This window comes from Solenopsis invicta, chromosome 5 (genome assembly GCF_016802725.1).
Source record: "Solenopsis invicta isolate M01_SB chromosome 5, UNIL_Sinv_3.0, whole genome shotgun sequence".
NCBI classification, from domain to species: Eukaryota; Metazoa; Arthropoda; class Insecta; order Hymenoptera; family Formicidae; genus Solenopsis; species Solenopsis invicta.
This window is the reverse complement of record NC_052668.1, coordinates 18,353,336-18,380,543: the sequence shown is the minus strand read 5'-3', so window position 1 is coordinate 18,380,543 and position 27,208 is coordinate 18,353,336. Positions and strand designations below refer to the sequence as shown.

The window sequence follows — 27,208 nt, the reverse complement described above, 5'->3', positions numbered from 1 at the left end:
TATTTGAATGCAAATTCAATCGCGCTTCGGTGAATTTTGCAACGTGATCCTCCCCCGGACCTGGGGCTGTCTTTAATTCATGAACGATTCGCGCACTAAAGGTATCGAGGCCGATCAAAGTCTTTCGACAAATTAAGCTGGTCCGTGCGCGCTGAATATTGGAAGAAAATCCGATACTACGTGAAAAGCACTGCATGGATACGGTACAAATATAGCATTAAGAAATCATTCGTGCAAATATACATAGCATTAACAAACCAATTCAGATAGTTTTAAAATATCTTCTACGAATGCAGTTGTCAATTTTCTATTTATTTTGTATGAGATAATTGTTTATGCAATGATCTAAATTTTTTGCTTAATTTTATTTTGTTCCACATAACTTACATTGTATTTATAATTTCTTTCTAATTTCTCTTTGTTTGAAGTAATCTAATTTAAAGTAAAGTAATTTTAAGCATTTGCAATTAGACTTTACACGAATTACACAATTACCGCACAACATTTTTTCGATTAAAAATACTTTAGGCGACATGATAGCATTGATTCAAAATGGAACACAGTTGCAGAGCTAAAAATATTTGCACTGATCAATGAATTGTTCCCTTGTAGTAACGCAACAATCTGTGTTTAATCAAAGCTGCGAATGGTCAAAGGGCTTAATCCGCACTTGTCAACGGTGTTTCCGGTTTACGCATTAGCGGATTTCAAGCAATGTGTAATCGATGAATGCTGTACTATCGTTGAATCTGTAATTGCGGAGACTTGCACATTACAATTGTTTCAATAGTAATTTCATTGTTGCGTTTTTCTTTTAAATTTTCCTACGAATAACAATTATATACAAATATTTTTTTTATTAACAATAATTATTCGAATAAATTATTAAATTAACCGCACTACTAAATTATTCGATTTGCGTATATTAATCAAGCGGGCTTTCAAATCCGAATAACATTTGTTTATTTTATGGAACAACGTGGGACGCTTTAATTGAATGAGATTACGAACTTGAAAAATTTATCATTGTCATTCTCATTAGTTAAATCGCATCTAATTAAAAAGAGTGCAATTGCGCACAGACTATTCGGATAACTGAGAGCGTAAGGATTAAACTAAAATCAGCACCGTACGATAATCTGCTAAAATATTCACGCGATATTATTTCGGAACACGTAGAAGCGAAATGTCGCGCATCGCCGGCAATGGTTGGCGGAGATATATTCATGAGCTCGTAATTTTGTTCACTTCGGGTTACTCGCTGAAACAGCGGGACAGATGCACCGCATCGAACGGACAAGCGTGAATTTTTCTCCTACGTAATATCGTACCAGATAAGATACTAGGAATAATCACGTCATCAATACTTATGTAGTCAAAAATACTTTTATACAAACCGAGCAACAAAATGTACGGTAAAAAATATTAATGGAAATTATTATATCTGCGTCATATAAAATATTTTTAAAATCAAGCGTTAATTTTCAAAATTTATTCTTATAAGATATGCTTATTTTTGAATATTTATCTTTTCGAAAAATTATCATGAATTTTCTAAAGAAAATGTTGAATAAAAATTTATATACGTGTAATTTTGTCTCTCTCTAAATCGTATAGATAGTTAATTGATCCCAATGGCTGTATATTCTTTAAAAGACTCTCTCTACTTTTCTCTTAGAGATATTTTCTAAGGAACTGTCGAGGAGAACTGTAGAATCCGAAAATACTAGAGGAATAGTAAGTGCAAAGAGGAAAATCTGCATGAATGCAATTTCCGTCGATTTAGTGATTTTCTTTAAAGACTTGAAGTCATTTGGGATCGAGGAAGGTACCAATGGGAAGGTCAGTAAACTCAACAGATTTCAATTGAAACCACTTTAACCAGCTAGTTGTGGATACTTGGAAAATAAAGAAGCTTCCATTCAATACATTTTGTGATGCGATTTAAGAGAATGAACTACATACAGATTCCATTTTGAGAGTCACACATTCTATTGCGAAATTCGTTATCAAAATGGAACGATCTCTTTTGCGGTAGAGGGAGAAAGAAAGAAGAAGGAGAAAGTTTTCTTCTAAATTTTCAATCTCAAACTTGGCCGAAAAATGTTTCGTGCGAAGAGGATTTATACTTCAAGTTTAATTAATCTTTTTCTTCACGACGGATTATTTACTCTACTTATATTTATATCGCGATTTATATCGTTTCCGATATAACTTATGACCGAACCGATGATAGGAAAATGTCGATCACTACTCGCGAGAACGATGATAAAACGGCACGGCGATCCTTCGTATATAAGATTCCAGGGCGCTACTTCCGGTGCAATGCTTTCTCGCAAATCCGTGGCTGTCCATCGCTCGGAACGAAATCACACGGTTCAATTTCACGGGCCAAGGCTCTCCACGCACGTGAAATTTCCGAGCGATGTCAGTACGGTCTGAATTTTTAGAGGCTGCGATACGTGCCATAAAAACGTAACATAAGAGTATTAAACGAGATACCTATAGTTATCCAAAGATTATTATTCGCTTATGTACTCCGTAAAGAAGTCTTAAAAAAAAATTATCTTGGGCGAACGTGCAAATTTTACGACGCGGTAGTAACATGATTTTTTTAAACATATATTTCTCTCTTTTAAGCATGAAATATCGTTTAAAAAGCAACGTATTTTCAATCCCGGTAAATTTTTGTCTTTTATAAAATTCCCTTTTCAAAGCGACCGATTCGATTAATATTTCTTTGTGCGTGAAATTGAATAAATTCAAGCACTTTTGCATCTCGTCACCGAGTCCACGAGACGCTCTTATCGCGATATGAATCGCAAAGGTGCCGAATACGTTTGCACCCTGAACGCTACGTCACGCTCCCTCTTTTTCGCGCGCGCTGTCACCCGAGATCAACGAGTTTTTCCTCGGGAAAGATCGCAATTTGCAACCGGGTGAACCTTTCAAACCGATTGACAACTTCTCTCTGTCGTAAACGCGGCGCAGCGAATCGGAGAATCGACGGAATCGTAATGAACGACTCACGCGCACAGCCACCAATCCTCCCCGGACACCCTCCCCCCGACCTCGTCCCCGGGGGTGGCACTGCTCTCGTTCCCTCGCCGTTCCCCGATCGAGGGCGAGGGGGGTGGTAGATTGTCGCATCGAGGAATTCACGATCACTCGGAACGTTTTCATCGGATTCGGGCGTGCCGTGCTTTTCTGTCTTTCTTTTCCCCCTTTTTTCGCTTACCTTTTCACGGAGGCTCGCCCTCAAATCGATGGAAAGTCCCTCCTTCCCCTGACTCCCGTACGTTCTTCTTCGTTCTCTCGTTCCTTTTTTCTGCTTCTTCGTCGTCTTCTTTTTTTTTTATTTCTACACCCGCGAACGAGCTTAAAGGAGGGGTCTAGCGCGACTGAAAGCACCGAATTTAGGCCGGCGCCCGAAGTAACAAGGCAAACAAATGGAAAACCTGACCGGTTGGCTGGCTAGCTGGCTGCGATGCAGTATTGAATCGGGTATATCGTATTACGGCGCGTTTTATATCTAGACTGGAATGGGGAGCGTGTGCTCTCTCGAACGGGCGAAAAAAAGATGGCTCGTCGCCGCGCGTGTTTTTCAGCGGAAATCGTTTATTCGCCCTTCTGGATGTTATAACTACAAAAATGAATAATTTGATCCAGACTAAAAAATCATTCCGCGTTTCACGTTTCCGAATGCGAAATGTATTTTTTCCAGCTTGATGAACTAACGGAGAGAAAATAAGAATACGAGGTAACATGCGCGGAGCGTTTCTATCGCTGGAAATACTCTCTTAACCATAGCTGTAAGATATTTTCTTACGATGTCGAGGTTTTCCCTTGGTACAGATTAATTTATTGGCAAAACAGGGTCCGTTTGTTTGTCAATGTGAAAAGCAGCAACTTAATCGTTTGATCTGATTATCTTAATCGGTTAATAAACGAACTGATGAAAAGTTCCTTTTATCCCCCAATCATAAATATATATATATATCTGGATCGAACAATTTTTTATGGTGCTCCCATTTTATCTTTTTCCCATATTTTGCGGATTAATAACCGCGCAAAAGATTATAAATTGATTCAGAAATATATACTGAATATATGTAGATATTTATAACAAGACCGCACAGCCACAAGAGAGAAGCCACAAATTCAATGCAAAATCTGTATGAATAGCGCAGTTGGAACTCTCGAGCATAATTGAAAAATGTTTCAATAGCTGACTCGTAAAATGCTTTCATTATACAGACGCTATTTTAGCAAAAATCCGCCTCATTTGACCAACTTCTGCGAACAAAGTTTAATGCGGAATTTTATTACCGTTCGGCCACGCCATCACGCGTGCTCCAGCAAATACGATGTAGTTAATAGGTGTGCACTTTCGCGGATTTTCACGTTACAGATCGCCTAAGGGTTGCTAGGAAAATTTACCGCGAGTTGCAATGAGTAATTCTATAACGTGAAAGTTGGCAAAACATATAGTAGAAACTTATGACAGTGAAATACGGAATATATATTATTTTCATTGAAATTACTTAAAACATACACCTCTCTTTAAACTTTATAAATATAAATAAATTGCTTCGCGTTAAATTAAAATGTAAAATTGTCAAAGTTGCGCTTGAAAACATATTCATTTAATCGTTTATTTCTAAATTTATTTAGCGGTACAAAATTAAGAGACCGAGAGAAGACTAATCTTAATAACAATAAAAGAGAAGATTAAGAGGAAAATAAAGAACTCTTCGCATAAGGGTCCGAAAAATTGGAGTACGCCGTTGAATGAAGTGCGGCCTGCTTCTGACTGCTTTCTCTCTCTCTCTCTCTTGCTCTCTTTCTCTTTCTACCAAAAGGTACCAATTTAATCGAAAAAAGAGGGTGAAGGATAATTCCTCTTTCTCCGCTTCCCACCACCTGCAGCGCCTATCCGTCCTGTCCAACAGCTACCACCACTACCATCACCGCCACTCTGCTGGTCGTCTATCTGTCTGGTCTAACCCCGGGCGCGCACCGAGCTATCTGTCGAGGAAGTATTTGCAGGCGACTGTACAGAAACCCAATTTAGTCTGCGGTCGACTAATCCTATCCTACTACATACCATCAGTCGATAGCTCGGGGCTCGACCCACTCTCACCCTCTCTTTCCACCCTCTTTTGAGCGCACTTGCTCACTCGCCTTCTCCTCCGCCTGCTGCATCTCCTTCTCCTCCTTGTCCGCTAGTCCCGACAATCCCGGTAAACTGTCCGAAACTATTCGATTGTCCCAGAAAACACGTTTTTCGAGAACTCCGGCTGGCGCGGAGGAGAAGAACTCCTCTTTTAAAACTTCATCGATATAACGTCCGGCTATCAAAGTTCCGATCCTGGACGGTAGTAAGGATCCCCCAATGATACAGAGAATCACGTTTGCGTTCGGTTTAAAGGATGAGACTGTCTCGGATAACAGCAGTTTAATAGAGAATTTTGTTAGACGATGCAAGCGTCTATAACGGTTCGTAAATTGGAAACGAGTGAGGGAAGAAAGTTGCCGGTTAATTTTATTAGACATACATTATATTTTCTACATCTGCGATCGACGCAAAGCGTTTTAATTTCGAGGCATCGGGCTGACGCGCTAAATTTCTGTTTGCTGGACGTGCTTAATCCTCTACGGACGTAATTAGTTTCCTCTTCCGAGAAGAAAGGCTGATAAAACCGAAGCGATAGCGAACCTAGTATGAAGTAAACATTAAATCACTTTTACCCTTCTGACTTTGCACTTTTTAAAATGGATCGGAACAAGGTTGTTATTTAACATCCCTCACTTAAAGACCGTAAATATATGGTGGAGTAACCACTCAAAGGGATAATATCAGGATACGCGTCCACGATATCAGGACTGTGCAACATACTTTCCGCTTTTGACTTCTACTTGGCTCATCTAGTAATTTGCAAGGTCTCGCACGAAACTGCACGTAGGTATTACCTAGGGGCGCGTATACACAGGCGCACAAGATGGCATGAACGCGCCGCTGCTTCTTGGCAGAATAAGCCGGCATAGCACCGCACACCGAGCTCTTCCTGGCCAGCCCTATTCTGGACACGATGACGCGACATAGTTGGCGGAAACACCGCCGAATAGTTTCGCCAACAATTTTGCGCTGTATTTTACCATGTGCTACGAGGATTGCCGTTCGCTCGCGCGTGCTTCGCCACCGCTGCACGCTGTATCGAGCAACGCGCGTTCTTTTCTGACCGACGAGAAGCCTGTGTTGCGTGCCCCGTCGACTTCCAAACCGAAAGCAACGGAAAAAGGAGAATGAGAGAATGACGTGCCATGTGTACGAAAGACGGTAATTTTGTAAGCGCAATCTGAAACGTAATAAGCGCGAAGCGATAGGTGCAATTGCGAGCTGACTCGAGAAACTTGATTCGTTCTTTACTATTGCGATGTTATTAACCTGAAGTAAATATAATCAATAAGTTCCTTAATATTTAGAGTCTATGAATAAGTAAAACCAACTTAACATTACATTTTTAAACAAACAAATGATAGTTGAATAAAATCTTATGAAAGTTACATCTAAAAAATATCAATTAACTTATAAATTTATTATTTTTATATCTTCTTTACATTTTATTATTTGCTGCTGATGGTGAATTACGTTTAATTAAATTAATTCTTTAAAGATTTATGTGCGAATTCATGTGTGTCAACTCGCATTTTTAGCTGTTAGTGCCGATTGTACACGGTCGCGGATTTGTTTTTACTTGGTTGCAAGCATCTTTCAAAGAGACAGATCGCGACTGCCTAAATTTTTTGCCGATGACAGCAGTGCAAGCCGTTCGTCTTCTCGAAAGCAGAGACGACTTCTAGTTGCGATAGGAATAACTCAACTCCGCATTTTGCCTTAGTTCTTTATTTTTCTCCTTTTCTTTTTGTCTCTCTGCCCTCTTTTCAACCTGCTATCCGCATCGGGGCTATGCACCCTTCGACTGGTTCTCGTTCCCAAGTTTCGACACAATGTCCTTTGAATTCTCACCGGCCGGCAAAGAAGGCACGCAGAAAGCGAGTGTAATCTAAAGTTCGAACTCTCGATTAACGACAAAGGGAACCGTGGGAAGGGGTAGCGTTGTGCGGAAGGGGGGTGGCAGCGGGGCGAAAAGGAACATCGATGGAAGCGAAATAATATTTCCTTCTTCGTTCTGGCAGACTGCAGGACGAAGAATTCGGGCGAGGAATAACTCAGTTGGCAAGTTTTCCATCTTTGCCCCACGCTACCCTTTCCTCATCCTCGTCCTCCCTCTTTGCCTTCAGCCGTCATCTCCCAACCCGCTCGCGCTCGGGCACACCTCGTCGTACCTTCGATTTCTTCGTGTAGCTTCTCTCGTCTTGGCGGGAACGGCAATGCAGCACGTTAGCGTCATTATTATCGTTATTATCCCTCGCTAAGCAGCCCATCGTGAAAACCATTTTCCCACGGTTGCTCGGAGAGAATCCACGAGGAATTTATCGGTCAGGAATACCGAACGAGGTGAACGAACGAAAGAACGAACGTGAGAGAACAAACGCGCGGTGGAAAAAAGGAGGTAAGGAAGAGATAACGGCGCGCGATCTTATTTCGAGACGGTATTTGCATGGCTCACCGGTATTCCCGGAGAGAAGAAAGAAAAACGAGGGGCAAAAAAGCGACGGAGGTGAAAATCGCGCGCGCCGTAGGTTGTCGATTTTGTAGCTAACTGAGATATTTTAATATCGATGCGTTATTGGATGTTAAAAAAGCAGCCGCGCGTGTTTTTCGTTGCAAATCTTTTCCCGTTATTAATGTTATTATCTACGTGTAAACGATAACTTTGTACTGTTGCGAATTGAGGTACTCATGGGTAATCTTTAATTACCTCTTATGACACGTTAGTTGTCTTTTGAAATGTCTCAACAAGATTTTATTTACACTTAACATCTTATTGTGTCGCTTGAATGAGCAGATAGAAATGAAGGAGGTCGGAGCATTGGGTCTTGGATACATTGTTCCGGTGCTTGGATTCATCCCCCCGACAATGTTAAATAATTCCGCGATTCTCCGCTTGCCACGCGAGACCATACAATCTAGCAATATGTATTTCCTTGCGCGACTCACCGGCACGATAATAATTGGCCGGTTGCATAACTTCAAAACGAGCGCCCTAGTCACAAACGAGGATCGGCCGTTCGGGACCGTTGGCGATATGAAATTACCCGCATTCTCTCTCGCGATCGAGGCGATGGCCGCCACGCCCGAAATACTCGTAAACGCGAAGCGGGACAGGGTCCTCGTAGAAATTATCCGGCATTTCGAAACCCTTGGATTACCCTTATCGCGCGACCCGAATTCAAACCCGTCCGCCCCCTCGTTTGCCGCACCGGATTACCAATCCTCTCCCACACACGCGCGGTATAACATTCCACAGAAATCCTAACCCGAAACATCCTGCGGGGTTACGGATACACAATGTTGACACACTTACGCGTATCTACATATAGACATACGCGTAGACCGGTCGGGAATTCCGCATGCACGTGGTAGATCGGTACATACGCAATTATGGATCAACGGAGGTTGAACGGCTCAAAATAACGCGCGACAAGTCAAAATAGGGGACTTTCGTTCAAAAAATAAAATTTAATAAAACCTACGAGATCAAAGGGACAAAGGACCTAACAAAATTGAGGTAAAATAAGATTTTTTGACAAAAATAAAAGAAACAAAATTTTTTTATATTTTTCAAGTTTTTAAATTTATTTTCTCATTGAGCTACTTACTTTATAATTTTGTTTAGTTTTTAAAGTTATTAAATAAATATTCGAGTGCAAGGAAGCGTAAACTATTGTTGTTTATTATTAAAACTTTAATTATTTCTTTGATAATTAGTATATGTATACTTTACATAAGAAAACGTACACAGCGCAATATTCGTTAATGATATGCATGCGGGCCTGTAATATCCAGCTTAATCTGAAGGATAACGCGTGCACAGGGCGGCACTATCGTGTGATATTCGGGGTGGATAATTATCGTATCGGCCCACTCGGTATTTCGTCGGTGTCATACATTTCCGAACTAATACCGATGAAAATCTGGATCTCTCGCCCGGTAGTGTACTAAATTAGTGTACTAATTAAAATATTATCCGCCGTGAACCTAATTACGTCCACAGCAGCCATGTATTTATCTTCTCTGCATCGTATATCCGAAAACAAGCGGTCACATAAGTTCGTATCGAAAATCAACTGCAGATTTCGTTAGCCCTTATAATCGCTTATTGATAATGAACACACGCAAATATACACAGACATTATGATATCTTTTTTTAAACATTTAGAGTCACTTTAATTAATTTCAATTAACTTTGTTAACAGTTTGTAGTCGTCAAATAAACAAAAATTCATAATTTTATTTATTGGAATTTTCCGTTTTGTTTTAATAATGTTTTACTTTCTATATTGCCAACTGTGTTAATTGAGTTAATCGTTAATTAAAGTTAATCAAAATTGATCCAAGTGGCTCTTAGAGATTGAAAGTCATCTTGAATAAAAATAGAATGGGCTTATCGAAAAAGGCAATCGATTCCCGTTCGAACATTCTAAATCTGATTAATAAAGTATCTTAGCATTTTTCTAGGGATGGAAAAAATTAAGTGGCGCAGGAATAAAGTAGCATATAATTATGATACGCTTTATAAATTTCGCTTCATACTCGCAGTCTTTAACAATGTCGATACATATGCAAATAGCTAAAATCTTTGCGCCGGCTTATATCAAACAAATAACCAAGGATCCCGCGGATGTGTCGCATGCGGATGCGGTTGTGCGTGCAGAACGTGTGTATCGAGCGAAGCCGATAAACGCGAGTCGCGTAGCCGGTAGCGGCGTCGGGGAACGCATCCCTCGTACATAAATGCACTCTAACACAAGCGCATCCGCATAAACGCGCATCCGCGCACTCGCCTTCATTTCCGCGTCTGCACGCGGGTGCGCTATCGCGCTCCGCGACAATGAGAAGGGTGAGGCGAGTATTGTTATTGGGTGTCGCAGATATTATTCGATTAAACGCACTCGACTAACTCACGGGCCAGTCGACAGTCGAGTTCACTCGAAAGCGAGTTTGTCATCGGCAAACACTCGCGTGACACGCTCGAGATTACGTCGCGAGATGACTCGCTGACACGTTATTTGTGTGTCATAATTGTACCGATAAATTGAATTTTCCTAAGATGTCATCGTTGATCGATGCGCGAGAATGAAATTGCATTTTACGTATTGCACTTTTACGATATTTGTGTACTGATTCACTTGATGATCATCAATGGAATATCGAAGCCACAAAGTGGTGTAATCAAGCAAAATAAGGCAATGTGAAGATACGTTATGCGGCGGTTTCACTCACAGGTCCCTTCTATTAAATTAATTACGAGCGCAAGAGAGAAACTATGCTGTCCACAGAATGTTGTGGAACAGTGGAGACACGCCGGCGGAAGTTAAACTAATGAAAATCTGTTCTAAATTGGTAAGTTATGGCATGCACTTGCCCGTATGACGCAATAAACCTCGCGCGTAGAAATAATGTTCCACTTAAATTTCTATTCCAGCCAATTATTTTCCGCGCTACTATTTAAAATTCGTATCTTGGAAGAATATTACGCGAAACTAATGTCGTCCTGGAATTTCCAATCAGGCCCGCGGTTCGATGACGCTATTACGAAAGTGCGCGCAGACATCGTTCTTGTATTCTCGAAAGCAATGGCCACGATAATTGTCTAATTATTGCGTTCCTACTTTGTAAAAGTAGGCAGCATGCATCTGTCGTATATCTATACCGTACTTCCATAATTACGTCTCAAACAGTAATTTAGTTAACGCTACTCTATTTTTAGTTAGTGAACTGTTATTTTATTATTACACGGATAAGACCGAAATTTCGACGTTGAATAGATTTCGTTGAATAGATTAGCCGATATCCAAATGTACGTATGATGGTTGATTTAGCTGGGCAAATTTATTTGTGCCGAGAATAAAGTCAGTGTATCGCGTCGCTTTGCGCAAAAAAATCCCTACAGCCTATACTTATTTATAATTACACTGAATTTTGGCGACAATCTTGATTTTCGAGAATGAGGCGTACCTTCGGGAAATTATTAATAAACGAACGATCGACGCATTGTCATTAAGCAAGGACACGGGCCGACGTCCTGGATTTAATTACCGGGCATGCCTTGTTATTATTACGTCGGCCAGGGAAGCGGACTATTAGGGCCGACCTCTGTCAAGCTTCTCCGAGCCGAGACGTCGAGCATGCATCCGACCTAAACGATTCTGCCCGGAATCGCGGGCAGATCGATCGACAAGCGAAACCATAATACACGGAAAATGTTAGTGCATGGTTGGCATTCAGTAGATGAATATAAGATGAAAAAGGGGGAGGCGGGCGACCCAGTAAGATGGCGGAATTTATACAAGTGTCTTAAAACGAAAGACAGTACGGTCTTTCAGAAATATATGCATGAAATGTAAAACGCGATATAATATTCCGCCCTTCTCCGGGAGAAGTGAGAGAGAGACTTTCTTGCTTCGCTTAATTATGCCGTGTTATTTCTTAACTTTTGCCAGACAATATTTGAACATTGTCCAACACGGCATTTGACGTTTCTTTTCAACTTTGCTGCGTGTCAGCAATATTCTTCCCAAGAGAATTTCGTTTTCATTGAGAATATAAGGTAGACTGAAATTAAATTACATGGTTACTTTATTTTACTAAAATTTGAAATTAAATAATTTTATATTTATCGATACGTATGATGGAGAAATGAATAAATACATGTGTATAGATGTTTAATTATTAATACTACTATTATACATATAATAATAATTTATAAAACATGTAGAATAGGTTAAGCTTGTTATAGAAAATCTATACATATTATAGGGGAAGAAAGGATATCGAAAACGTAAATTGGATTACGTCTAAAATGTCTGTGATCAGTGATATTTATTATTTGATAAGATATAGACTTAACGAAATTATCGTCCTATCTATAATTAAAGGTGATTGAGCCAAATTGAGCATCATATCGTCTTTGTTTTTTTGCCAGAAAATAGATCAAAGTTACGAGCGACGAGAGAAAAAGAAAGATAGGAAAAGAGAGAAAGAGAATTAATTTACTCGAGATCTGAGTCTCGATAATAAGAGTTGACAGGAACAGAATTACATTTTATTGTTGGCAGAAGTACTTTGAAAGTTTTTAAGTTTTAAAAACATCCGTTATTAATCTTCATGTATTTTCATAATCGCGATTCTTGAACGGCAATCTCGATATACGATTTTTAACGGTTTATTGTTTACGATTTTGCGTCATGTGGGTCGATGATAGCGTTCCCGTAATATGGAAAATCTACTCAACGATAGGCAACATCCGCGGTCGAGAACAGAGAAAGCGAGGCAGGGTGACAGGAGCGGAAGTAGGGAGAGGGATAAATATCGTACGCGGGAGAGCGGAGAGACAGAGAAGGTGAGACAGGAGAGGCAGCGCGCGCGTGGCTAAAGTGGATTACATATTGCTGTCCCAGCCTGCAACATGTTGTACACTTGGCCGTACCGGCCTTCCAGGTAAATCGAATCACCGCTAACCTGAACGAAGTTACCCCTCTCGGTCCTCCCTCTCGCCTGCGCCAATCTCCGTTCCTAAGTGCGTACGCACCATCAACCATGTCCGGGAGAAAGTAAACGTCGGTCGCGCCTCTTTTTTCCCCGCGTGTATATGAAATAATGAATTAAAAATTGCAAAACTGTAAAAGGAGTTAACTCATTCGTGGCCATAGATTTTTTTTTTTTTTTAATACTTTTACCATCTCTGAATTATGAGAAACGTAAAACGCGTTACAATTCGGGACGAATGTATCAGTTTTTACTTGGCTTCCCCGGTAGATAAACATCTCTAACGAAAGCGATGAAAAATGTCAAGTGTGGCAGTTTCGAAGAAGCCAAGTCGATAATGTCGAATGATCCAATATTGGAACTTTGTAACGAATGGGTTAAGTACACGTCGTTTTCTTGCAGGCGCGATCCAGGTCAGATCTATTTATCGACAGGATTCTTTTGATAATCAATATCAAGGTTGCGTAGACTAACATTGTTAATATGCGTTACTATTTGCTTATTTTAAAAAAATAAAAGATATTACGTGTGCAGACAATGATCGATTGTCGAACGCGATGTGCTCGCCTCGTAAAACGAGACGGAATTTTATAATACGTATCATCGACCATATGCTCTTCGATTTGTCCGATCGGAAATTCACGGTACGCTGGGCTTGTCGCGATGTCAGCAAAGTTCACGGATCAGACCGAATGTCTTACTCGGTTGCATTCCGAGACAGAGGATGAAGGTGCCATTTGCGACGTAGCTCGTAAATTCTAAGCAGCTTAGAAACAGCGCACGCAACTCAAACCCCTCGGCGCTACGAACCCTCATTCTCACGGGTTTAACCCGTTGCGCTTGCATTCGATGTTTCCTTGCGTGATGAGCATTCCGGAAGTTAAGGACACTGATGAACGTCCCTGTGTGTTGCATCTCTCGAATGGCACGCACGCGTTTTCCCGGAAATCGGGCGCCGGCTATAATAGCACATTTGAACATATTTAGAACAACATGTTAGACGAACAATGTGTTATCTTACTAATTTTTCAATTAAATTATAATATATTATTGAGAAATAGATGTTTATAAAATTATATGAAAAAAATGCTGTTGTCAATTGAGTAAGTTACGTTTTCTGAAAAGTTGCGAGTCACGTTAATAGATTTATTTAGAAATAAATCATAAATTGTAACGTCGATCAGTCAGCATTGTTATCTATCTTTTTTCGACGTAAGTGTGCTTTACGCATGGTTTTGCCTATGTCGTTTGTGGGGAATATTGTGAAATCATCGTGCTTCGTCTCACGGATTCATTATGCTAGTGTAATTAGGACCGGCGCCGGGAAAGCACTTGTGCCGAGTAGGATGAGAGGTGGAACGCGATATTAGTTCATTTACGTGTCCTAATGCCGCCGCGGGGGCACGTGTTTACGAGGGCGTATTTACGAGTGCGGTGCCTGCACCTCTCGTTTTCTCTCACGTAAATTTCACGTCAGTGGCGTAGCCTGTCGCAACAAAGGGATTGTCGCCATACGCGTTTTGCCCGTAACGCACACGTACGCACGTTTTTGCGAATTATGGTAAATGCCATAAACTACCATCGAGAAACTGAGATTACCTTTTTAAACCTATGAAATTACGCTATAAAACTTAAATAGCAAAATTAAAAATCTATTATGCGTAAAATCTAATCAACAAATAATACAATATATTATTCAAATTCTGAAACAGTATTTGGTACTTGCGACTATAATTGAGTGTTGAAATAATTATAAATTGGAGCTTTTATTTTAACACTGTTATAATAGCATAATACGTGTTACAACGAGAAAAGAATAATTACAATTATTATAATTTAAATATAGTTTAAAAATAACGATAATTGTAATTATAGTTACAAATAGTAGTACTTTTATATCAGTATATAGCATGTTATCAAGTTTTCCAATAAACCATATATATGTACAAGTATATTGCCGACACAAAATAGATCCGCGCTTGTCTGCGATTTCATTAAAATCGCCTTGTATGACGTACACATCAGCCTGGAATATCTCACACATTTGCATATATTACCAATTTATTAAGTTTTATGAGAGTCGTATAAGGCGCGCGTGATGGCATGTTCTATACGTATGCACTACAGGGAAAACAGCGGAATCGAAAAAAGGCCGACGGTGATCGACGCTTTTCGTTTATCCACGAAATCTTTTTCGCAAAAGAGATTCAGCCGCGGAAGTTTAAAGAAGCCATTGAGTTGAACTCCCGTGAGAATTTCACCTGCCATCTCGATTGCCCGTTAATCCCATTGGCCAGTTCTCGAGAGGGTACGCCGACAAGGGTGACGAGACCATTTGATTCGGCCCTGTGCGCCATCCCCGAGGCTGTGCTCGATTCCGTCGGAAAGGAGGATTGGGAGCTATCGGAGAGGAAGAGGAAGAAGAACGAGGATAGCGAAGGAACCCCTCGAGTAAACAAAAGAGGAAATGGGGTAAATAAAAAGCAACCGCCAAGAAAGGATAGGAACCGGTCCGGATGCCTTTGTGTGTGTGTGTGTGTGTGTATGTGCGCGCATGTATTTACACGTGCGCACCACACGCGCGCACATTTCATGAGAAGCTAGATTAGAAGAATGTATACAGACTGCGTCTTGAAACGTAGATCTGCCGTCCCCAGAAGTTTGATCAAATGTTCGCGATACACTAAATATAATTTTTGTATAACATTTCGATGCGTTCTTATACGCAAATAAACTTTTATTTAATTATTAATATTTACAACGGTTTTATAAAATAGAAAATTGGAGTCTTGGTTTCGAAAAACACCCCGTAGATTCATGTGCGCGAGAGAGCCGATGTGCCACGTGTGAGTTAAGCGCACACGCGCGTTTCTCGATTCCGGAGAGATAGGAGAGCGAGAAGGAGCGCAAGGAGCTTTCATAGGGCACAAAAAACCGAGTAAGAGCAGAGAGAGAGAGAGAGAGAGAGAGAGGCAGTGAAAAAAATGGAGAGAGGGAGAGAGAGAGAGAAAGAAAGAAAACCGCGGGAGAGAACTTGCGGAAAAGTAATCCGAACCGGCGAGAGCTTTATAGTTTTGTTTATTCCCTCGCATACAATTACGCTGATGACGCGGAGTAAACGCGACTCGCGCGGAACCTTTATCCCGAGACCGCCTCTTTTTCTTACTCGTTGTTTTCAACCCCGTTTCCCCTCCCGTCTTAGAAATGGAAACGACAACGGTGGTCGTCGCTAAAACGGTCGTAGAGCGGCGTCTCGTAAGATGAGGGCGAGAACTCTGAAACGAGAGAACTCCGCAGCAGCGTCGTTGCTCGGTACGTGGCGCGACGCGCCGCATCGCGAGAAGGCTATAAATTTGAGGATGAACGGTGGAACGAATCGCGTGGACCGGAGGTTTTAAGGATTAAGGAGACCACCCCGCGCGTGTGTTTACGGCCGCACTTACCAGAGACGCCGCCGCCACCGCCGCCGCCGTCGTCGTCGTCGTCGTCGTCGTCGTTGGTTCGATCCCTGCACCAAGTAGTAAGAGTTTATGTTTGGGCGGATGCTTCGACGAGGCGAGCGCAATCGGCAATCGAAGCAAAGCGCGCCTAAGCAAAGCGCGCCTAATCGATGAACGAGAGAAATTCGTCGATGCGCGCGATTTCGATTTACGTTGTATACTACGTAACATTGAAAAAATTATCTCACAAATAATTCTCGTGCTAACGTTTGTTATGCAACGTTGGCTGTAATACGACGGGAAAAATTCAAATAATCGTAAATTAAATTTAATTTCGTCCATTAAAGTGTGTTTATTTTTTAAAAACAAGGAAAAGGTGGAGAAGCGTGGCCATTAGTGGCGCCGTTCGCGTGAATTATGCACCGTCTACGTGGATTACGCGTAAAGAAGTAGTTTACACGGTCTACACGTAGACGCGAGCTATTCACACGCAGATACTCGACGGTGCGCGGCGCTTCGAATCGGCGTTGGGAATTCGCGTGCGCGTGTGCGATTTATTGCCGCTGTCGCCGTAAGTGCACGGCGATATCAAGCTTAACGAATCGCATCCGTTCTGCTGGAACCACACGTTAAGTGAATATTGAAGGGGCTGGATGCACGCTGCATAGATGTCTCGGTTCTCCCATCGGTTCTTCATCGCTACGCTTTACTTCCGATAGAAATTGTATTAAATGCAGGATATCTGATTATTTCAGATTTTATATTGATGTTTTTTATTAAATCAGTAGTGTCAATTATTTGCACCATTAATTTTATTATTAAATCAAATCAAACTATTTTGAATACGTCTGAGTTTAACGATCTATTTAGTTTTTATTTTATTTTTTCAGTTTATATATTTAATTTCATTACATACAGATGTTTCATAATGTTTAAATACATTTTTAGTTTTATCCGCAGTGTAAAATCTGCATTCTAATTTAAATTATGAATTTACTAGTATGGCATTTTCTTTCTTCGCGCTCAGAAGTTTTCAGATAACACAAAATCATGAGATCTTTTCTTAACTACAATTTTCTACTTATATAATATTTTTCTTCTTCTTTTTTCTCATTTTGGAAAGTAGTATATCACTTATTATTTTTCAAGTATACATGAGATATAAAAAAGATTAATTGAAAAAAAAATCTATTTCTATGGCGATTCTTAATTTTACAAGCAACAAGTATTACAATTAATTTTTAATACTTCTAGTACTAAGTAATACTGGTTATTTTGTCTTTTAATTATTTGAAACATTTATGAAATTATTATACGTTAAGTAGTTATATATAAAAAGATCTTAGATAAAATATAATAAAAATAGTAAAATTATTAATTATATTATAAATAGTAAGATTATTAATTAAGAATATAAACGCCAGTCGTATTTATTAGTAATTTGATATGCAAAATTTCAGTGTCCATTTATCAGACAGTCAGACACGTTCTTTAAATCTCATAGCATTTACATTAACCGTATGATGGCGAAAAGAAAACAGCGCCGAAAGGAAGAAAGGGAATATTATTCATAGATCGATAGCAGCGTTATATAGCGACTCGCGTCAGGCAAACTCGAAATGGACTGTAGGCGAAATCAAACAAGAACGGTGACGAGTGTAAGAGACGGACGAGAAAGAGCGAGAAAAGAAGATGACGGTGCTGAGAAAGGAGGGTAGGAAGGCAGAGGGTCGGTTGGCTGTATGCGGGCTGAATTGTAAACCAGACTGAACTTTTCGCCTTCTTCCTCCTGGTCGTTGCCCGAGGATGGGACCGCGGAGGCAGAGGCGGTGGGGTGGCGGTGAGTGGGCTCGAGAGTGTGGTGGTAAGAGATGAAGTTCGTTCCTTCTTTAAATTACATTTGGCCACTCGTTTGGACACTCCGGCTCTCACCTTCCTTTCCTCTATCCTACTCTTCTCCTGTGTAACCCATTTCGCGCCCTCCTTTGCTCGAGCACGAACGAACGAACGCCGCAAGTAGTCCTTCCTACGCGCCTGCACCCTCCGTCCGACACTTCGCGAAAGAGCGTAGGTAGCAGAGAATTCGTTTACGACCCGCTTGTTACTTCCATATACTTCGCGATTAATCTAAAGTTCATCCAAGAGGAGTATGCGGCTTTGATATACGTTGAAAAATTGGGATTGAAGAGGAGATATTTTCGTAAGTCTTATAAGCCACTTTGTACACTTTACGCATTTTTACAATTAATATACAGTAAAAAAAATACATCTTTGATTATTTAAAAACAATTAATTTTAAACTTTGCGAAATAAAAAGTCATAGGTCAAAAACATGTTTTGATTCTTCGTAGAGAAGATTTTTCATAAAATATCGCCAAGGAATTGGGATGCATCGCAATTTTATGGAGATTTTTATAGTTTGAAAAAAAGCTTGTTAGAACGAAGTTGACCCTCAAGCTTTTGTAGTAAACTTCATTATGAAAGAAATTTACACGCAGGTCGTTTAAATACGCAAAGGAAAGTACACCGTCGGTCATTAACTGTCTGGCGAGCGTATGTCGACGCGCTTGTACTTCTTCTTTTCATCTTTTAATCCGGAGGCTGCTGTATATACGCAAAGGCCATCCGGCCCTTTAAAGTCATCCGTGTCGACGGTGCCTGGACAAGCGGCCCTTTTCGGCGCAAAGTTCATTTACACTTTTGTGCTGCTTCAATTTGAATTTATCCGTTTATACGGGGTGGCTCTCTATGCAAAAAAGGGTCCTTAGCTATGTGCGCCCGCCGCGCGCCGTTATAAAGACGTATGGATGAATATGCATGTATTCAGATCACGAGTGTGGTAATATGGTAACGCGCGGACGCGCGCGCTGCGCTGTAATAGAAGAATAAGTATTAGAAAATTAGCCGGGGCGGATGATCTCGTTCCGCTTCCACGTCACGTCGTTGAAGGTGCCCGGTAATTTCGCGCCGCGTATATACGAATAGAATTACGCGGAATTATCACGTGCCGGCATGCCGACCGTATCGATTAATTTGTAACGAATATCGGAATTTTCTCAGTGCGAGACGTTCGTTTCTGCTTTCGGAAAAAAAAAGGAAACGTCAACGAACGTACGTATTAAAAAAATTTGTAATATGGACTTGGAGTTTTATAAGTAACGTGGCCAAATATTTTCTTATCCAAAGCGGAATGAAAATTAATTTTTGTTATCGATATCTCTTAAATTGAAACGTTTGGTATTCGAGACAACGGAACGATCGTCTCGAAAGTAGAACTGTCCCGCGCCAAAAGCGGGACGTCCAGTCGCATTATTTATGAGATTATTATTAAAGGATTTATGTCCGCGGGTGGAAAAGTTGGTTCGAAGAAGAGTTTCTTAGGGAATTGGTTGTGTCCGAAGCGAAACTTCCATTAGTCTCTCGAAAATATTTCGTGCGCTATGCGCCCGATCGCGGAATAACTTGGCCGTGATACGGTCTATACAGTTGGTTAGTTATAGACTTATTTGATATGCCTCTTGATAAAAGAAAGAGGCACAGGCGATAGTATCTGCACCGTTATTTGCCCAGTCTTATCTTGCGAAACGGCGCGCCGGCATTTGTGGACTGTAATTTCGTATGGCTCCACGGCGATCAATTTTAATGTTTAATCAGTATCTGGCTCACGTGCCTTTCATTTATATCACGAAATATTTACTTAAATTATCCGAACCGCGGTGCTTTAACACACCCTCGCGTGCGTTAGTTCTGCACCCGGGATAACCCCCTCGGTTCACCAACCCCGCGATTCGCATTTTCGATCCGTGATTCAATTTTGTTTCACTTTGTTCACTACACACACGTTACGTGTCTTTGCTCGCGCCTGACCCGAAATTAATTTAGCGCAAACACTTTCCCCCGATTCGGCAATATCACCTATCCTATCGTGGCGCCCGGAAAATTGGCTTACTTGTAGTATCGTTCGCGGTAAAAATCGAACGAGAAAACTTTTTCGCGAGAGATCGATTCGAACGAGTCACATTTATTTCACAATGTTTACGTCAACGTGCGTGAAACGAGAAAATTATTATGTTTGCATCAAGGAGGAGGAGTCAGCCCTATTTTAAGAAATGAAAATCAAGTATTGACTATTCTCAATACGGCTAAACTCTTCTCCTTTTTTAGATCAATTTTCTATTGCGTATTTCTCGCAGAATCTCCGGCGGCGGCGGCAGCGGCATGTGACATGAATTATTAAACGCTTGGCGGAAAGTTATTTCATCGGCCTTAAGGCGAGGTCCGATACGCGTATCTAGATACGGGCGCGGGTAGTCTTCCCGGTGGGAAAAGGGTTCGAGAAAGCGGCGTAATGGTAAGGAGAGCGCGGCGGAATAGGCGTACTATTGATTCCACGTGTAATAAGAGTAACAATTTGCCGAATGTAGGAGAATCGTGCAAGTGTGCTCGCACTTGCCGGTACGGATACGCTCTTACCGCGAGGCGAACGAGAAATTGGTGCGAGTGTTACCCCGAGGCGAGCAGGCACCCTTTAGCCTGCGTGCAATTCCCGTGTGGTCGTACATGCATCCGGTGCATGCGAGGGCGCGTTCTGGCAGTCGCGAGACTTTCATTGCACATAATTGCATAATTCGTCCTTGAACAATTGTGAACTAATCTTTCTCTTTCTCCGCTTTTCTCTTTTACCCATTTCCCTCTTTATCTCTTTCTCTCTCTCTTTCCGTTCAAAAGAAGAAATTTTGCGCGTAACATTTTATTTGAGAACACTGTTCACAGCACTCGTAACAATATTTCTCCTCTTAACTGTTATTTTAGTGTTTATTTCTTGTAGTGAAAGTACATAATGCGTAAACCGGATTGTTACAGATTGTGAGAAATATTGTCGCGCCGCTTGTGTCTGACTGTTGTAACATTTTTAACGTTTATATTTCAAATAAAGTGCTTTTCGTATTTTAATATAATCTCAAACGGTGATATTTTGTAAAATAATATAATTATATTATAATGTTATAAAAAATTTATATATTGGTCATTATAGCTTGAACGTCTCATGAATAACAAAACAATTATAAAATAAATTGTAGAATATCAAGAGTGACATTATTAAGTGATTTTTATTATACGTAATTAAATTATTTATGAAGAATCCACATTACTTTTTCCGACATTTTCATTTATTTTTTTAAGGCTCACAGATTCGTTTTGTAATTAAGAGAAATTCCGACGGATTTTCCGCGCGAAGATAAACTATTCCGACACATCCTGTTTAAGCGGTTTGTTAAATTCGTGCTCAGAACATTTGCCCCATGCGCGTTGGTCTTTCCGCAGTTAGCGTGAAAAGATAATCAGGGAAATGTTTCGCATCTGCGTTATTATACAACATAATGTCGCATTTATAATGCAACTTGAGCAAGACACGAAACGAGAAAAGGAGAAAAAAAGAACGAAACATATAAAAACGCAAGAAAGAACAAAGCGAGCGAGATTTACTTTTGGCATCTTGTTGCTACTTAACGTAAGTAGTGCAGTCGGAAACAGATCAGACATCGAGCGTGCATTAGAGGAGCGCGTGATCCTCGTGCATTTCCGGGTACATCGCCGATCGTAAGGTGATTACAGAGAGTCTCTCCCTTACTCGTTTTCACATTGACAAAGTTCTCGGGCGAAAGTGAATCGCTAAAAAAAGAAAAAAAAAGATAAGTTTCACGGCTGCCAATACGAAAAGTCTTCCCGACGATTTGCGACAGTTTTGCGTATTATCGTTACTTTAGATGACGCTTCGATGCTAAAAGGTACTTCTTTGCCCTGTGTCGGACATAAGTATCTGGAAAGCTGTTCGTGATCGCCCGTGTGTAGGGACGTGCGATCCGGGCGCGATAAACGCTATCGTATAATCGAAATGACGCCGGCAGGAAGTACCTCGTAAACGTATCTTCGTATATGCAAGTTAGTGTTAATAGTAACCTCGTGAACTTTGGTCCGACGAAATTATTGATTTGTCACTTTATAGCCACGTATGTTAAATATCTGGTATATTATCGTACTATTACAAAGAAAAAGGAAGAATCGTGTGTCCGCTACGTAAGGCTCACCTACAAATTTTCATCGCAATTGTTATCACTAAAACTATGGTTGCCAACTGCGGGGCTGTCTGTAAATATGTATTTTTTTTGTATGCATCGAATGTCGCGTCAGAACAGTTTGAATATAAAACGTGCAATGAATGATGGAATGTTCCGCTGAGAAAACAAGTCTTTCGCAAATGAAATATTCAAATTAGATGTATTGGGCGACGTTGTCCTAAATTCTAAAATATCCGCCGGAGGAAACGTTACTGTCGAAACTTGAACCGGGTTACGAGACTAATAAACTTTTTTACTGCGTCGTGGAAAAAACCCCCTCTGTTTTATTTCACTGAAAATCGAGACAAACGAGTTGTTTTAATAAAAAAATGTCGATCGGCGAAAAGAGATGTTGAAATAAACATGTAATCTAATATCAACGTATAAGGCTAATTCGACTTTGATATGATAAAACTTGTCGTTATGTCGTAATGTTGTTATTAAAGTCAATAACGCTCGCAAGTACTGTCTCTATCGACCCGATGACGCGTAACACAGTCATAGAGATCAGAGATTTGCAAAATAGCGCAAACGTCGCGTTCGATCGCGATCCTAATATCGGGTTCAAGATTTGCCGCGCGCTGTACTCGAACTGATAATATCACCCGTCGAGCGTGACAGTGACAGGTGTCGCTATCGATTATGCACGATGCGCGCAAACCGCGCGCGATTGTCGATCCTCCGCGCGTTCTCGCAAGCGCATTCGCCGTCGCGCCAGCCGGGGCCGGGTCGTATTCCATTTGTATTCGCGCCTGACAACCAAAGTTCACACGTACTCTCGCCTCCGTACGTAAGGAACCTGATTTCACGTGCCGACAGCGCATCAATTCTCCGTCGGTCATAACACGCGAACGCGATGGCAGATTTCGATACTTGTGAAATGGTTTCCTTCACGCTACAGGGTCGAGGGACTTTTCTACGACGTTTTCAGATGTAAGCCATTTATCTCCAACTGCAAGCTCGGTCCCGATAAACTCGCCGAAATCGACATGTCGCGTTAATTTATATTCACATTTCGCCCCGAGTTCCTTTAATGACGTTTCTTTAACTGCAGTGACACAATGTTGCCGGACATTATGCAAATCGTACAGATGAGACTAATATTTAATCGTGCAGTTACGAGAACGTGCGCCTGTCGGTCCTATTAAGGTGCACATTGTACAGTCAGCGAGTATGTGCTGCACGTCGTACACGCGGATAAACATGTGGCGCGTCAGATATTATAGACACAAGTCAGTAGTCCGTAACGGTCAATGGATCATGAACGCTGAAACGGAGTAGACACCTATAAATATCGCTTGTGGAACCGAGAAGAGAAACGCCGCGCCGGTGAGAAACGCGATTGACAATAGAGAGGAAGAGAGGAAGGGGCTAAAGGGGAGACGAAGAGAAGAGCGGACGAGGCGGCGAATCCGGGATAGCCCGAGAAAGTTTTCCAATTTGAAGCAATTAGTTTGCAGTACCGCGTTGGATGGCATGCATCCAGATAATCGAATATGGGTCAGCGTCTAACGCGGGATGGGGTCGAGCTACGATCGGAGCGGTTACGAGAGAGAGAGAGAGAGAGAGAGAGAGAGAGAGAGAGAGAGAGAGATGAAGCGCGAGAGTTTCCCGAGTGTGTGCACGTGCGACGGGGTGGACCCGTCGCACTTCTGGTATGTTCGACGCGCATAAAACCACGTGGCACAACTCGAGAGGCACCCGCCTTAGAATTCTACCATGCGAACAATCGATTGACCGATCGTCCCCGATCTACAACTACAATTGATCGATGTACCTGCCGGCCCGTGTCTTCAGACGCGGTGATAGAGTTCTAAAGTTTTCCGCTATACGTATGTTTGTCGGGGTTTCTCGGGAATTGCTCGGGCAAGATGTACGAGAAAGAAAATTGTGGCTATCGCAATCCAACCGTGTGACATACGCGCGTTATCGTGCAGTTTGCATGACACTAAAGGTGCGATCCACTTGACGCTACAAATGCTTCGAAGCATTTGATTATCGAACAATCGATGAGAGCAAAGAGAGTTTTACGAGTTGGCCAATCAAAGAATGCTTTCAAGTGTTTGTAGTCAAATGGATCCCTGTGTTTAGAAGATAGTCATCAATATTTTCAAACCGAGATTTTTACTGACGTTCTTTTCCTCTTTGTTTACAGAATCCGAAGCCAGCTGGGAAGAATGGTGGACCTACGATGGTATTTCTGGTAAGAATAACTTTTTTTTTACCAATTTTGCTATTAGAGAAAATAAAAGTGTCACATTATTTGTTAAATTCGTTTATTACAATTTTAAACTCAAAATAAATGATGAATATATTGTATTCAATTGGCAATTAACAATTCATGCATGCGACATTTAAGAGCGACATTTATCTATTTCGTTTTGTGCATGCGAATTATTGTAATTACCATTATTATTATTATTATTATTATTATTATTATGTAAAATAATAATCATTAGTTATTTACTGTCGAGAAACATCTGCCGAGTTCACTGACATTTTTTCGCTTTGCTGCCGCTTGTTACGTGTCGCGAGTATAATTTCCGTGTTCCTCCTCACCTTTTTTGATATTTCCGACTGTCACGCGGTATGATAGACAAAGTAGAAAACTTAACCGGCCCGTTCTACCAAGTTTGTTCATTTCGCGCAAAATTCTCACAACTTCACTACCGAATACTAAGGTTTGCACGACGTTAATAGCAGAATTAATGTTCCCGAATTATCCCGAGGACACGTGGCGCAAAGTACATTACGCAATTAAAATTAATTTTATAATGCAATATTTTCTACAAACATACGATAATTGATCTGTCGTACCAAGTCCACATTCCTTTGTTACAATAACGCGAGATGTGCTCGTCGTGAAAATCCATCCGCTAAAAGCGCGTTTAAATGCAGTTTGCGGCGCGTATCGATGCAGGTGCATCATTCGCCAAGTGATTACTATTAAATTCCTGAGAACGGGATATAAGCTTTTCGCAAGCTCAGCTGGTTGTGTGGCGGCTTCCTAATTTTCTTAATTTTAAGTTACGAGGCCATCGAGTGCCTCCAGGCACCGGTGAATTTTTTAATCTCGCACCCAACCCTTTCCCCTTCGTCGTAGTTTTTATTAAAAATAAGGCGAGCGCGCCGATAAGACTGCATCACGTCGGACCTGGGTCTTGAGTTTAGTGTTGTTCCGCCATGCGAGCCAGCTGCCACACGAAAAACAGTGCCGTATACTCGGGCGTTCGCATAAAACGCCAAAAATTTCAGCTGCACCCCAGTCATCCGCTCTCCTCTCCCTCCGTTTCCTTCGATCGCGAGCTCTACGAATTTCTCTTCAGCCTGTTGACGTTGGGCAGAGACGAAGTTGTTGATCTCATTTCGGAATTTACGAGCGCCACAAAATTTCGCCATCGATTAGCTCAAGTGCTGCAACGAAATTAAGCCCGCTCCGCGAAGTAGGAGTAATATCGTTATCACGAGCGATATTCTTGCGACGGCGAGCACGGCACTTGTCGCGTCATTTTTTTCTCCTGCTAGTTCGGACTTTGTGTGCTTTGACTTTCCGCGTAACGCGGATTTAAAAGGAATGCTCGCAAGAGAAATGAGAAAATTCTACTTTAATAAAATGAAAGGATGTACCTTCTATTATCATATATACAAGTACGTAACATCGTTCGAAAATTCATTATAAATTGCATAAATTGTAGTCTGTAGCCTCACATTTTATCTTAACATTTTTGCAATTTAATTCCTTCGGAAAAGGATGCCAGATATTATGAGCGTTTCATCATGAAGAATAAGTATTTTATGACCGATCGCAGTTGATCGAATTACGTCGAATTTTTCAATGAAATGATTCGCACTTTAGGCACACCCGCTATGCCGTCGAATTGGCTAGAGGTAACTTATTGTCGTGATCGGTGACAGGAGTCGATTTTTAGGATTCACTGGTGTCTCATATCGTGGACAGATGGGGGTTCTCGTTTTACAACCAATAAGCGCACACCCTCGGTCGTGCACTTTGATCTGAACATTACGCGCGTACTCTGCTTTTTTTCCGAATTTATACAGGCTCCTCTCTTGCCTCGAGTTTTTTATGCCGCGTTCTCTCTCGTTTACGAAATCTTTAATAAATTTGGAGACGATTTTTTTTTCAACAAAAATCTGATTACTCGCGCTGTTTGTTTACAAAATTATTTAGCGTTTGACATTCTAATATCTTTTAAATAATCTTTAGCTGAAAATATTGTTAAAATGTTCAATTAAATTTAGCTCCAAAATAAGATTTTGTTTCTACCTATTAGCTTCTCGGAAAATTAATTTTAGGTACTTGAAGTGTATTACCACATAATTCAAAATTTGGTGCGTGAAAAATTAACTGCGGATTGAAGACGAGACGAAATTATATTTACGTGATTTCCGTAATAAAATTAACGAATGTTTCTTTAATGACATGTGGTACACGCTTTATACGAGTATCAACGTGGAAGGCTGCCAATTTCACAAAGTCTGCGCGAGCGCAGGGTGCATGAACAATTGCATTTCCGCGTGTATTTATGCGACGGCGGAATAATCTGATTACATTACAACGCAGATTGCAAGTTGAGCACTTATGCTTTTTTCGACCTCAAAATGCACTGTTGCGGCAGCCGCGTTTACGGAACGGCCCCTGATTTTATGAGCGACATGCCGCGGTACATGATATATCTTTGATTTCGCCTCGAGGGTATTCGCGCAAACTGCTGGCTGAACTTTGCTACCGTTGTTATATTATAAATGTGAGACGAGAAGGAAAAAAGAAGTTTTAAGATATATTGCTTCGATTATTCGCGAACATGCCGCGTGCTCCAGATTTACCGGCACTCTTCTCAACTACAGATACCGTAGAGAAAAAAAAAAGAAACAACGTGATAGTAACTAATTTAATAGAACTTCGTGCGCGACCTCTTTCACAAAATTAAATTGCTAACAATAATATTTTTAAT

General features: G+C 41.0%; 1 protein-coding gene across 2 annotated transcripts in view; it reads left to right on the top strand.

Annotated features, from left to right (window-relative positions):
- LOC105205752 (carbonic anhydrase-related protein 10) overlaps positions 1-27,208 on the top strand; it is a 135,100-nt gene that overhangs the window by 34,227 nt on the left and 73,665 nt on the right. For both annotated transcript variants that reach the window (XM_011175251.3, XM_011175253.3), the window contains exon 2: positions 24,391-24,438. In XM_011175251.3, the coding sequence (XP_011173553.1) occupies positions 24,391-24,438 (48 nt within the window). The remainder of the gene's footprint in view (positions 1-24,390; positions 24,439-27,208) is intronic.